This window comes from Thermoascus crustaceus, assembly GCF_041956765.1.
Source record: "Thermoascus crustaceus strain CBS 181.67 unplaced genomic scaffold VTN00scaffold_4, whole genome shotgun sequence".
Taxonomy (NCBI): Eukaryota; Fungi; Ascomycota; class Eurotiomycetes; order Eurotiales; family Thermoascaceae; genus Thermoascus; species Thermoascus crustaceus.
In genome coordinates this window covers 92,799-104,706 of record NW_027192530.1, presented here as the reverse complement: position 1 = coordinate 104,706, position 11,908 = coordinate 92,799, and the positions used below count along the sequence as shown (strand labels likewise).

Sequence of the window (11,908 nt, the reverse complement as noted above, 5' to 3'; positions counted from 1 at the left end):
CCCGCGGCTCTTAGATTGGGCATTAATGACAAGCTTCTTTTTCCAGTGACAAAAACAATGGCCTTCTAGGATTGCAGATAAGAAACGAGCCAGTGTTCCTCTGCGATAGAAGATTTGAGATGACATCTTGTCCATGTCTTGTGTCTAGTATTATATATATATATATTAGTAGAAGTCTTGGCTTTTTTTTTTTTCATATCGAGTTTGATAATTTCCGACAGGATCGTCAATAACAACAATAATCCCTGCAAGGCAGCAAATCAGGAGCCAGGTTCACCCGGACCGGGATTACTAGTCAGTCATCCCTGCTCCCTGCTTCCCACAACCAACCTCCCAACATGCTAATCCGTACCTAATTCATGTTCCTTCATACCGAGAATTACCTACTTCTCAGTCTGTGCAGCAATGGCTTTCACAGGTGAAAACGCACTTCTTCCCATAACGCCGGAGTTTTTTTTTCTGATCTGCAGACCTAGATGTTGACTTGCTAGCCTAGCGTCCTGCAGCCTGATAGGGGCAGGTCATACCCCGGATCGTTCTGCGCAGATGCGCATTCGCTCAGCCGCACCAGGCTAAACAAAATTTATCATCACATCCCATCCCATGTTGGGAGCTGATTCTGCATAAATAATACATCTGGGCTTCAGATGTTTACATGATCTGTTTTATTGTCGGTGCTTTCTAACCTCGTGTCAATGCCAGAGACATGCAATGCTCCGAAGATGAAAAACGCGATGCCGATCAATCAGACTCCGTGAAAAAGAAAGTTAACGATTCGTTCCGCGCTCATTCACCTTGGGCTTATCCTTCGCAAGACAATGTGCTGAAAGTAGATAACTTCCAATTCTCTCCTTTACCTTATCCTTCGCAAAGCACTATGCTGGAAGCAGCTAACTCCACATCACCACTGATGTCGTCCTCCATTGAACCGCATGTTGTTTCTAGTAAGTCAATGTGCATTTACGTCATTGTATCAATAGTTAATATGAGTGTAGGACAACATATCGGGAGGAGGCGCATGTCTGTATCCAACAGATTGATATTTCATCCGACCGGGCAAACCTCGCCACTACCAATAGAATATGATATAACGACGACTCTATGGACAGACGAAGGAACACTCTGCTATGTAGTCGTCGTGTTTGGAGGGTTGTCTGTCCCAAGGCGAGAGGACAATCGCATGATAAACGGCACAAAGCTTTTGAGCAGCCCTTGGATGTTTTTGAACCATGATGTCTTGAAAAGCGAACGGGTAAAGCATGTTGTGGAATCGGGCCCTATGCTTTTTCAGGGTGTGTGGATCCCCTTTGAACGTGCCCTTGACCTTGCAAACCAGCAGGGGACAGCGGACTTACTTTATCCTCTCTTTGTTCACGATATTGGTGCACTGCTACATCACCCTGCGAAGCAGAGGCGCATAACTCCAGAGCTACCACAGCCAGAAGAACACGAAGTTTGTGAATTGAGTACAGGTAGCACCTTTACTGATATTAGCCACGGCCACAACCAATCTCTGCCGGAAACACGGGCAGCTACTCCTCGTACAAGACTAGATCCAGTCGAAGCTAATGTTGAAGCCTCACCATATCAGTTTCAAACCATGTTTGATTTGCCACTTGTCGAAGACCTGAAATTTGAGTGTGAGCCCTTGTTTTGTGGCATGCATTTGCAATCACGGCATCCAGACACTGAACCCAATTTCAAGGAAACCACGGCAGAGGATAAATCGTCAACTGAGAGCGACATCATTCATCAGGGGTCGAGAAAGGTCGAAATGCAGCATGAATGTGTAGTCCCCTCGAATACTGAAGAATGTTTGTACAGTATCTGGAATCAGCCGAACGAAAAGGCCTGGAGTATTGTCGATCAAACTGCTGCGGAATACAAGAAGAACGACATGTCAGATGACGTGAGTGCAGTGAGGCCGAAGACAAAGGACCAAAATCAGGCTTTCTATTCGGAGAGAAACACGAGTGAAGCAAAGACTGATGCAAAGTCACTCATCGAGGAGACTGGAGAGGAAGACACCACCCCTTCGCAATCTGCGATCGAAGAAGAATTTATAACTATCAAAAGCGTCGAGGGACTGAGTTCCAATGGGGTGCCATGCTCTTGTCCTACAAGTCCTGTTCAGAGTCCATGCAGTATGACCAGCGAAGGGCTATCCATTCACATGTCCCTCGCGAAACGAGAACTGGTTGACCGGTTAATGCTCGAATTCTATTCGATGTTTGATCCCAACTCCGGGGTTGTAAGCCGTGTTGGACCCAGCTCATCAAGTTGCTCCCAAAGTGCTGGAGCCAGCCAACAGGCTACTACGTGTTCTGGTGGTGGGAAAGGTAAACGCAAAACATCCGACGAGAATGCCCTAACTCGGGATGATAACAGTGGTGAAGACTTGAACAAACGTCCAAAGTATCAACATGATGCCCCAGGTGCGCCCTCGGGCATGGAGAAGAAGTTTGCCTGTCCATACTTCAAACGTAATCCCTTGAAGTACCAAAGAGTTCGGTCCTGTCCTGGCCCTGGCTGGCACACGGTACATCGTATGAAGTGAGTTGGCCTCCTTTTCCACCGTCTAATACCACTAACATAGGTCAGAGAACACTTGTACCGACGACATGCATTGCCTATACGGTGTCCAAGATGCTACCAATCGTTCAAGAGCGATGAAGCCTTAAAAAATCATCAAAGAGCCCCACAGAGCTGTGAAGTTTGCGAGGAAGACACCATTGAAGGTTTTGATAAGGAACAAGAGAAGAAGCTTAAGAGTAGAAAAAGGTCGTCGCTTAAACAGTCCGAAGAGGACAGATGGAGGGAGGTCTACCGCATACTATTTCCAGATGACTTGCCGTCATCGATTCCGTCTCCCTGTGAGTCCGAGTTGACGCGATGAGGCTTTCAGGATATGTCATGCTAATTCTTATCTAGATTATGATTATGATCTCGCTTTCAAACAGCTCAGCGCCAAGTCTCCTGAATCCGCAGCATTTACTAGGCACGAAGAATTTCTCAGTCGAGAACTACCTCGTGAAGTTCGAAGGGAGCTTGAGCTTGCGACGGAAAGGGAGCTAGAGCCCATTGAGGAGAGACTCAAGGGTCGACTAGTGGATATAGTCCGCACCTGTCAGGAGAGGCGCTTGTACCAAAATTCACTTGAACCCTCGCGAGAAACTGATCAACCAGTCATTGCGAATGGAACAGGGAACACGCAGTCTGGGCAGTTGAATGAGACTCCTACTGAGCCGCCCTCAGAGCCGTTTGGGAGTCGTGAAACTACGAAAGACCTACTAGCACCGTTCCAAGTCCCACCATGTTCAACCCTTTACTCATTGTCTGACTTCGAGGATAAAATGGTCGACTCTGCGCATTACATGGAGAACGGAAAGCTATCTGACTCTGGTTACGACTCAAACAATATGATGCGCCTGCTGCCTTCTGGGCCATTTCAGGCCATTAATGGCATCTCTGATAGTGACGAGGAAGCTTGCGACTTTCCCGAAGGATATATAAATGAGATGCAGTCTTCAACCTTCCCGCAGGCTTCCTCGTGCTTTCCGGGAGATATCAACGAAGGCATCCAGACTACAAATGACACCCAGTATCTAACAACTGATATTGACGAAAGCAACGATAAAGGGAAGACACCCGTGAGATGATCTAAGGCAATAGGCCTTACCCTCAAGTCAAACAATAAGCCTTGAGCATGCGGAGTGCAGGCTTCCAATGTCGATTACATGTACTGGCTCTGGCATGAGGAAACTGGCAATCATGCTAATCGTGGACATGCTTTTCGTTGGTATATGTACAGTATATATGCTCTGGTATTCCTGACCGTTGATCCTTATTTTGCCAATCCTTGTGTCGTTGTATTATACATACATATATTGTCTCTGAGTTGAGATATTCATCTTTCTCCACTTACATTAGCTCTTCCTCGTTGATGTATTTTGACTTGCCCTTGTTTTAATATTGGAGTACGTATATCTGTCCCTGTTCATTTTTAATGTACTTTTTCTTGTTCACCTGCGAATCTAGCTACACCCCCTTGCTGCTACAAGCTCTCTCTTCAGGTATTTAATTCTATATATACATCTTTTCTTATGATAGATCATGTTAAACATCTACAGTAGAAAGCCATATCTTTCAGCACCCCTTGAAAATTAGCAGCTTGGCAGATTGCCATTCTGAAACCACATGACTTTGAAGCCACTGGAGGGTGCCTGGACAGTATGATAGATCACACACCCTAGATAAAGCCAGTCCATATCAAAATATAGCAAAAGTAGCAAGCCAAGTAACTTGGACAGGGGGGAGGGGTTACTAAAAGATATAGTCGCCTACTATATGTTTAACTTTTAGGGGATAACAGACTATTTCAGAGCGCTACAGGACACAGCAGCGCTCCACAGATTCCCAATATGTCTTTCATAGCTAGCTGTTGATCATTTCGCGTTAACAAATGCCCTAATAACAGCGAAGTCAATAATATCACTGAGGCCAGCCATACGCTTGATATACGAGTTGCCACCATGAAATGACATTCCTTCAGATTGTAATCACACAGAGTGTTCTTGTCTGGTCATCTATCCGCTGACCCTCTCAATGAAGTCGAGAATCAACCGGTTCACCGTCTCCGGCCGTTCATGGAACGGCGAATGTCCGACCCCGTCTAATCGATGATATTCTGCAGCATCCCCGAACGTGGTTCTGACGAACTTCTCCATCTTCTCGTGGTAGATGTGCTTGTCCTTGGTTCCCTGGATGACGAGTAATGGTAGTTTGCCTCTTGTTGATGTTGATAAGAAGTTTGTTGCGTCTTGTGTCCGCGCACGGAGTAGGTGGCGGACGGCGGGGCGCTGTTTTCGAGGGAATTGGGTGTTAGCTTATATTTCAATCTTTTTCTTTTTTCTTCTTCCTGTCCTTTATTTAGGACCAGGAAAACTCACCTGCGTAGCAGCCGCCCCTATCCACGCCCACCTCGTCGCATCAGAGACCTCGAACCCGTCCGCGACGCACGAATCGATCAGATCGTCAACCGACTTCGAAAAGGCCTCCACCTCCGAGCTGAGAAGGCCGGGGAAGATCCCCATGACCACGTCGTGCGCGACGTCGCCGAACATGGACAGGTACGGCACGCCGGCGAGTAGGATGTCGCCTGCTATAGGAATGTACTCGGGGCCGTAGTGCGCAAGGAGGTCTGCTGCGATGCTTCCTGAGGTCCAGTGGTGAGGTTTCAGGTTCTGATACGAGGCGGGAATTGTCCATTCCAGGCTCGTAGGTGAATTTTTATTTCTGGTACTTACCTCCATAGCTCCTGTTCAGGGAGAGCGGTAGAAAGTCGAATCAGCAAACGTCTCGAGAATAGCAAGCTGTGACTAACAAGACCTTGTTTCCTCAGTATATACCATTTGGAATTACCTACCACCCAGCCAGGAAGGCCTTTTTAACACCGAATGCCTCACATACGGCCACAAAGTCCTCAGCTATGCGCTGCGAAGTATATGCTTCCGCATGGACGGGCTGATCACTACTTCCGTGGCCCCGGAGGTCGTAACGGATCTATATATAAAAGTTAGCATATTAACACGCAATATATCCCTTTTAGACATTCTTTATTAGTAGAAAATGAGGAAAAGGACATACCAAAAACAGCCTCTCCACCAACCGCGGATCCTCGAACTGCTTTTCAAACACGAGTCTGCAGCCCGAGAACCCGTGCACGAAGATCACTGCCGGCTTTCTCGCGTCGCCAACTGCTTCGGCCCAGACCTTGGTGCCGTCCGCGGAGGTGACGGAGCGGGATTGGACGGTGGTACTGGCCTTGTTGGGCATGGTGGTGAGATTTTACAGTAGGAGAGCTTTTTAGAAATATGATTAGCTAAAGGGTGTAATATAGGTATTGGATCTGGAATTAAACATTCTTATTCGTATTTATATCCATCCCATATGGATCCTGCGCTGTATTTCATAAACCTGGACAAACCCCGCGGGACGGACGCCCCAATTGTGATTGTGGTGGGGCTGTTTCTGACATATGAATTATCCATCCTTGTCATATTCCGGGTCCACGGAGTATATCCATGGATTAGTACCTAGGTTAGAAGTTAGTGGAACTTCCAGTAGGAGGTACCTATGGAGAAAGTATACTTCTACCGAGGCGCGGTACCCAAGGTTATATATGACTCCACTATATCCTTCGTGTAGCCCCAGATCGTGGCCCCGCTTGTGTTGTATGGATGTGGATGGATGTTGTACCCTGATGTGTGTTTGAAAGGATGTATGCACCAAGAGAGAGAGAGCAAGAGTAAAGAGAAGAGGATGGTAAAAGTTTTATTTCGAACCTCAATATCTGCAATGTCAGTGCTGGGACTTCCTATGCATTCAAAATTCGAATGCACGATATATAAACCAGCATACACCACGATGATTCCTATATGCACTATGATATACTAATCAATATATACATTCCAAAACGGTATTCACCACTCCCTAGTTAGTTACTGCCACGGTTTAGCAATTGATTAATTGGCCTTCAATACCGCAACCGACCATGCCGGCAACTTGAGCGTAAACGTCCCCTTCGATGCGCTGACCGTCGACTCCACAGGCACAACGTTCGCCTCGTAGGGATAGTTCGATTCGTTCTCCGCTCCGGATAGGATAGTCACCGTGCCCGTCGTCGTGCCGTCGATCGTGATGTCCACTGTCTGCGAAGAGGAGCCGTAGTTGGCGAGTTTGATGAAGTGGGTTGTGTCGCGGACGGAGGCGACCCAGTAGACTGGCGGTCTTGTTAGAATTTGCATGTACTAAACCAGTGATAGCTGCAGAAATGGGGGAAGAGGATATGGAGGGGATAGGAGAATGTTGGTGTGTATGGACTCTTACCAGGACCAAAGTCTGAGTCAGATTTCACTGGAAGGATGGTATCTCCGCGGTTATTGGAGAATATCTTCTGCACGTAGTAGCTAGTGGAGAGGGTCAAGCTGCCAGGGTCGGAGTCGTAGCCGATCAGATCGGGCTAGATGATTAATTAGCAAGCAGATTTAAAGATGCATGTATATTCAAGATGGAAGGCTCACGATCCACTGCGTCGAGTTGAAATGCTGCAGAAGAGGCGCGTATGCTGCCATCAGAACCACGTCGCTGTTCCTCTCCAAACCGATCATATAGACAGCTTCAGCGACAGACCCGATAATGTTTGGGAACGACATATCAGCGCCGTTGTTGGTGCTCGTGACGGCGTACTCGCCCACGAAGATCGGATGGTTACGATCCACATGGTCAAACTCATCGAAGCTCGCGACGAATTCGTCCGGACTCAGGTAGTGGTGCTGGTCCATCCACATCCCGTCGAGTCTCGGACTCGGTAGGCAGCTGTCGTTCCTCGTGCTGGCGATGATGTTGATGTCCGGGTAGGCTGGATGGATGGCGTTGTAGAAGGCTGTGAATCGTTCTGGATATGAGCTGCAGCCGCCCCAGAGGTCGTCTTCGTTTCCGATCTCGACATGGGTAAGCTTGAACGGTTCGGGATGTCCGTCTTTCGCACGGAGGGCTCCGTTGGGGGTATCTATGGAGCCGCGAACGTACTGCAGATTTATGTCAGGAATGGGTTATGAAAGTCATGGCGTGTCTGTATAGTACCTCAATTTCATCGAGAGCCTGCTGGATATACGGCTCGAGTTCCGGTCCGGTGATGACGCCGCCAGATAAGTCTAGGCCATCAAAGACCCCTAGGACTGGTACCAAATTCATATCCTCGCACCATAGCAGGTACTCCAGAAGACCTAGGATCAATTAGTATTCCATGGCTTGTTTTCTATGTACTTTTCCTCAGTGACTGTCAGATTACCTAAGGCATCTGTGTTAGGATAGGTCCAGGCGCCTTGACGGCCAGGTCTCGACTCTAGAGGACCGATTGTATTGTTCCAGATCCAGCGATCGGCCGGACTGTAACCCTCTCTTTAATACTCGTCAGTTATAACCTTGGACGTTCCAACTGCGTGAGATCAGAACTCACAGGTTATTACCTCCGGGAAACCGAAGGAAAGATCCTTGAACGTCCACTAGTGCGTTTGCAATAGTCGGTCTGAGGCCATTAGGTCTGAGATGACGTTAGAATTAACGACCGAACGAGAAGCAAATGTTGACATAGAAATATATACCTGTCATGGAATGTCGGTGGGAAAAGCTGTACAAGGTCGAAGTATAAGGCGCTACCAGCCACTTCAGAGGCATCAAACAGAAGTTGCCAGACATTGTTCCCGTCTGGCGCAGCAGTCGTGCCGTACGAGGTTTCGTAGTATGTCCAATTATCCGCAGTGCTTGCAACTTCCAAGTCTTTTGAAGCGTATACGGTTCCCGACGAGACACCGACAAGCTGTAATGTCACCGTCCCTTTATAGTCTCCCTTCATCCAAAAGTAATTGCTGTACGTATCTCCGGTCACGGGAATCCCCCAGTATCCCTCGTTCAGGAAACCAACCTTTCCGGTAGTCCCAGATGGAACGCTGACCTTGAGAGAAGAGGTAATTGCCGTTGAGAGTGGGTTGTCCGTGTCGACTGTCAGATACACGTTTCCCACCGGTCCATAGGCTGTCAATCCGGGATTGTCCCCTTGAAACCCGTTATTACGCAGCAGCTGAGCGTGGATTCCACCGTCCCCGGAGTGATTGATGTCCTATACATTTTAATAATCGGAAGATAACACAGGGTATAACATGGCCAGATACCTCGAACATGAATCCATACAAGATGGGGCTCGATGCATTCCCTCCATCTTTCGAAACAGAGAGCGATATACCGTCTACAACCTGCAGCAGCTGAGACAAAGCCAAGAGACCGGAGAACACGAGAGTCTTTGGGAAAGCCATATTGCGACAGACGAGACTCTTAGGCCGGGCGGATCCTAGTGTTGGAGACCTGAGCTGGTCTGTAGAGAGAAACCATCCTTATATACCCCATCTTGGAGCCATACACAGAATACTCTGAACCCCCGCCGGAGAAATGTCGCTTCCCTAACGAAGAGGAATGCAAATGTGATGGCACCCTGTGATCTCAGTGCCTGTGCTTTTTCCCGAGCCAGAATTCAAACCTCTCGGCAAGGCGGGGGACTGCCCGCAGCAGATTCCAGTTATATTTAAGTCAGGATTGGCGTAACTCGGGGAGAAAATGAAAACTGAATATCGTTCGACACCCCGCCTTTTAGTTCACATGGGGGCGGAGAATTTCCGGCCGGGAAACTTTCTATGGCCCAGGAGAAGGCCTGACTCGTGATATTGACACTCGCATCGGCTTACTCCGGGCATGAGTGATAGGTCAGACTGAGAAAACGATGTGATCATGTCCATTGATAGGGCTTAGAGGGCTGTTAGATCTCACTTGCGGCCTGTAGCATGAAAAATTATCCGAGACAATAAGGAGAAAGGTGAACATCACGCTGATCGCAGGGGACTGCCTGCTGAGTAAAGTTAGAGGCTAACGCACTCCGTACACAGATGTTTATAAGAACTGGAAGTAGTTCCATCTGCAGAACAGGTCTTGCAGGGACTTGCACCCCAAGGTCTCAGGCTTCATGTGATGACTTCGTCTAGTCAATCGCCAAGCCCACTCCGCAATCTTCCCCAGTCAAGGGATGAGTCCATGTCCCTAAGAAGCAGGTGTCTTCTGTTAGCGGCGACCAACGCCGCACTCCCTGTCGATCAACGGGCGCCATTGCGCCGATTTTCTGCTGTGCTCGGCCCTATCTGTCGCGAGATCATCCACTCAACCCCGCCGAAGTCAAGTCGGAAATGAACCCTAGAAGAGTCCGGTGAATTTCCTATTCGGGTACAGGGATTCTCCAGATTCATATTCATAGGTGCTGCCCAATACATGCCTTTATCTACCTAATCATTATGCAGCACATCAGGTATGGCTAGACGTTGTCGCATATCAACTTTTCTTTTCTGCTGATAGAATATCTAGTCAACAAACAGATTGATAGATATTTTTCTCGAGTCCTATCTGTTTATTTTCTTCAGTAAATTCCAAGGTGCTGCTCTAGACTGCGTTCCTGGTCGTCATTCAGTTGACTGCCGATACAGAGACCTGGCCTGGGAACACGAGTATAAATATAGTGTCTCTGAAATAAATACCAAGTCTTTTATTTTTGAATGCTGTAGGGGATGAGAAATATCCCATGTCTTCGCCCAGAAGCGGTGTCATATGGTTCAGGGGAGCGAACAGGGGAAATGTAAGAATAACCTCAAAATAATAATTAGTCGTCTAAACGGACGTCTAGTAGACCAAAAAGTGCTAGTAACGACAGGAACGAATGGGTCCAACTGCAGAATATGGACAACTGAAAAGCGTAAAAATCCAAGCTTCTCTCGAAAACTGGTTCAAGCGCCCAACCAGATCCAAATCCGAGTTCCAAAAACACTTCTATCGTATCGTGAAAGGTCGGTTTCCTTTTCATTGTCTTCGTTTTACCTTCGTCCACATTCTGACAAAATCCTGCTTCTCCTTCACTCCAAGGCCAACTCTCTTCACTCTGCCCAGGCGCGCAAGTGCCTCTCCGACGTGGTCCAAAAGCGCCTTCTGGTCTCGTATCAAGAATACGCCGTAATCGTTTCCAAGGAGGCCATCGGTACTGCTGTTGGCTTCTTCCTTCAAGGTATCAATGTGATTACTCTCGTAGGTTTTTCGTGCGGACGTTTGCGATGCAGCGTCAACACCGTTGACCGCTTCCGCAATTCTCACACGGATGCAATGTGTTGGCTTACTCAGAAGATTCCAGAGGAAGGTAATGTAACTTCCTGGAATCGGTGTCGTCACGTCTGCCGGGGTGTAGCGCACACTAACGGGGTAGATTTTGGTCTTTGACGGGACATCCAACAAAGAGATGCTGAGAGGAAGGATGCCTCGGCCATTTGTAGTGGTACACTCTGGAAATATGACAATAGGACTGTTGGGGTATCTCTCCAAAAGCTTGGAGATTTCCACCATGCGCGCCCCCGGTGGTGGGTTTACTCGAGGGAACGAGAAAGAGCGCAGAATTGCTTGTAATAATGATATACGTTCGACCTGCCAGGTGGAAGGGTACGACGCAACGAAGATCGGGTCGAAAATGGCGGCAAGATAGACAGCATCGATAGGGGACGTGAAAGAGGACGCGATGATCGAGCCCGGCCCAGGTAGACGGGCCGTTCGCTGTTTTGCCAGCGACCTGAGACACCAGTTAGACCTCAGAACCATTCGCCGGAAATATGCTGAGCGAGTCATAAATACCCTTTCCTGACCCCATCGATTTGCAAGTCAATCCACCAAATGCTGGGCACGCCCAATATACACCAAAGTGAGGCTTTCTTGCCCAGCGAACCAATTGGAAGCCATTGCAGCACGAGGAAATAGCTTAGGCAGATGCTTATGAATAGAGGAAGCCGGAAGCAGAAAAGAAAGATATGTAGCGGGAGCTGGATGCCGGAAGGTTGAGCGGGAATTGGGAGGAAGGGAGCAATGCCCGATCCTAAAACGCAAACAGTCAGCCAAGGTCCAAAATAGCTGCTGGAAATGGATATACATACCTCTGTCTCTAAACTGGGAGAATTTCTCCATTGCTGACGGCGATTACGGAAAGATGTGGACTAGGTGTAGTCATAGGTGCTTCCCCATATCAGTCAGAGAGACGCGTGAGAGGACCGTGGGCAAAACAGGAACAAAGAGAGTGCTTCAGTTGCGCAGCATCCAAGAGAAAGAATAATATATACGTCAACCCCCGGCTGGCTTCGAGAATAAAGAGTGAAGCGACGTCGTGGGCCGCGTCGCTCACCGCAGCGAGCGACCTGAGATTCACATGCAAGAAGCCGGCTTCCGCCCACGTGACGCTGGCAGGCCCAGCTATCAGGGTGCCGGCAGCCGTGGGAGA

At 48.3% G+C, this 11,908-nt stretch overlaps 4 protein-coding genes across 4 annotated transcripts; 1 reads left to right on the top strand and 3 right to left on the bottom strand.

Annotated features, from left to right (window-relative positions):
- Nucleotides 1-1,600: 1,600 nt before the first annotated feature.
- VTN00DRAFT_6635 (uncharacterized protein) lies at nt 1,601-3,659 on the top strand (the record flags this gene model as incomplete). Its single annotated transcript, XM_069433293.1, has 3 exons — nt 1,601-2,553; nt 2,602-2,873; nt 2,932-3,659. The coding sequence occupies 3 exons, from the start codon at nt 1,601-1,603 to the stop codon at nt 3,657-3,659; spliced, it is 1,953 nt and encodes a 650-aa protein (XP_069286689.1).
- Nucleotides 3,660-4,586: 927 nt separating this feature from the next.
- On the bottom strand, nt 4,587-5,835 carry VTN00DRAFT_6634 (uncharacterized protein; the record flags this gene model as incomplete). The annotated part of the gene is made up of 5 exons (XM_069433292.1): nt 4,587-4,859; nt 4,950-5,215; nt 5,307-5,317; nt 5,426-5,562; nt 5,647-5,835. The coding sequence occupies 5 exons, from the start codon at nt 5,833-5,835 to the stop codon at nt 4,587-4,589; spliced, it is 876 nt and encodes a 291-aa protein (XP_069286688.1).
- Nucleotides 5,836-6,524: 689 nt separating this feature from the next.
- On the bottom strand, nt 6,525-8,873 carry VTN00DRAFT_6633 (uncharacterized protein; the record flags this gene model as incomplete). Its single annotated transcript, XM_069433291.1, has 8 exons — nt 6,525-6,781; nt 6,889-7,021; nt 7,083-7,589; nt 7,645-7,787; nt 7,853-7,962; nt 8,021-8,104; nt 8,166-8,680; nt 8,733-8,873. The coding sequence occupies 8 exons, from the start codon at nt 8,871-8,873 to the stop codon at nt 6,525-6,527; spliced, it is 1,890 nt and encodes a 629-aa protein (XP_069286687.1).
- A 1,582-nt stretch (nt 8,874-10,455) lies between these two features.
- VTN00DRAFT_6632 (uncharacterized protein) lies at nt 10,456-11,598 on the bottom strand (the record flags this gene model as incomplete). The annotated part of the gene is made up of 3 exons (XM_069433290.1): nt 10,456-11,209; nt 11,272-11,509; nt 11,568-11,598. 3 exons carry the CDS (start codon nt 11,596-11,598, stop codon nt 10,456-10,458), a joined length of 1,023 nt encoding a protein of 340 aa, XP_069286686.1.
- Between the last annotated feature and the right edge of the window lie 310 nt (nt 11,599-11,908).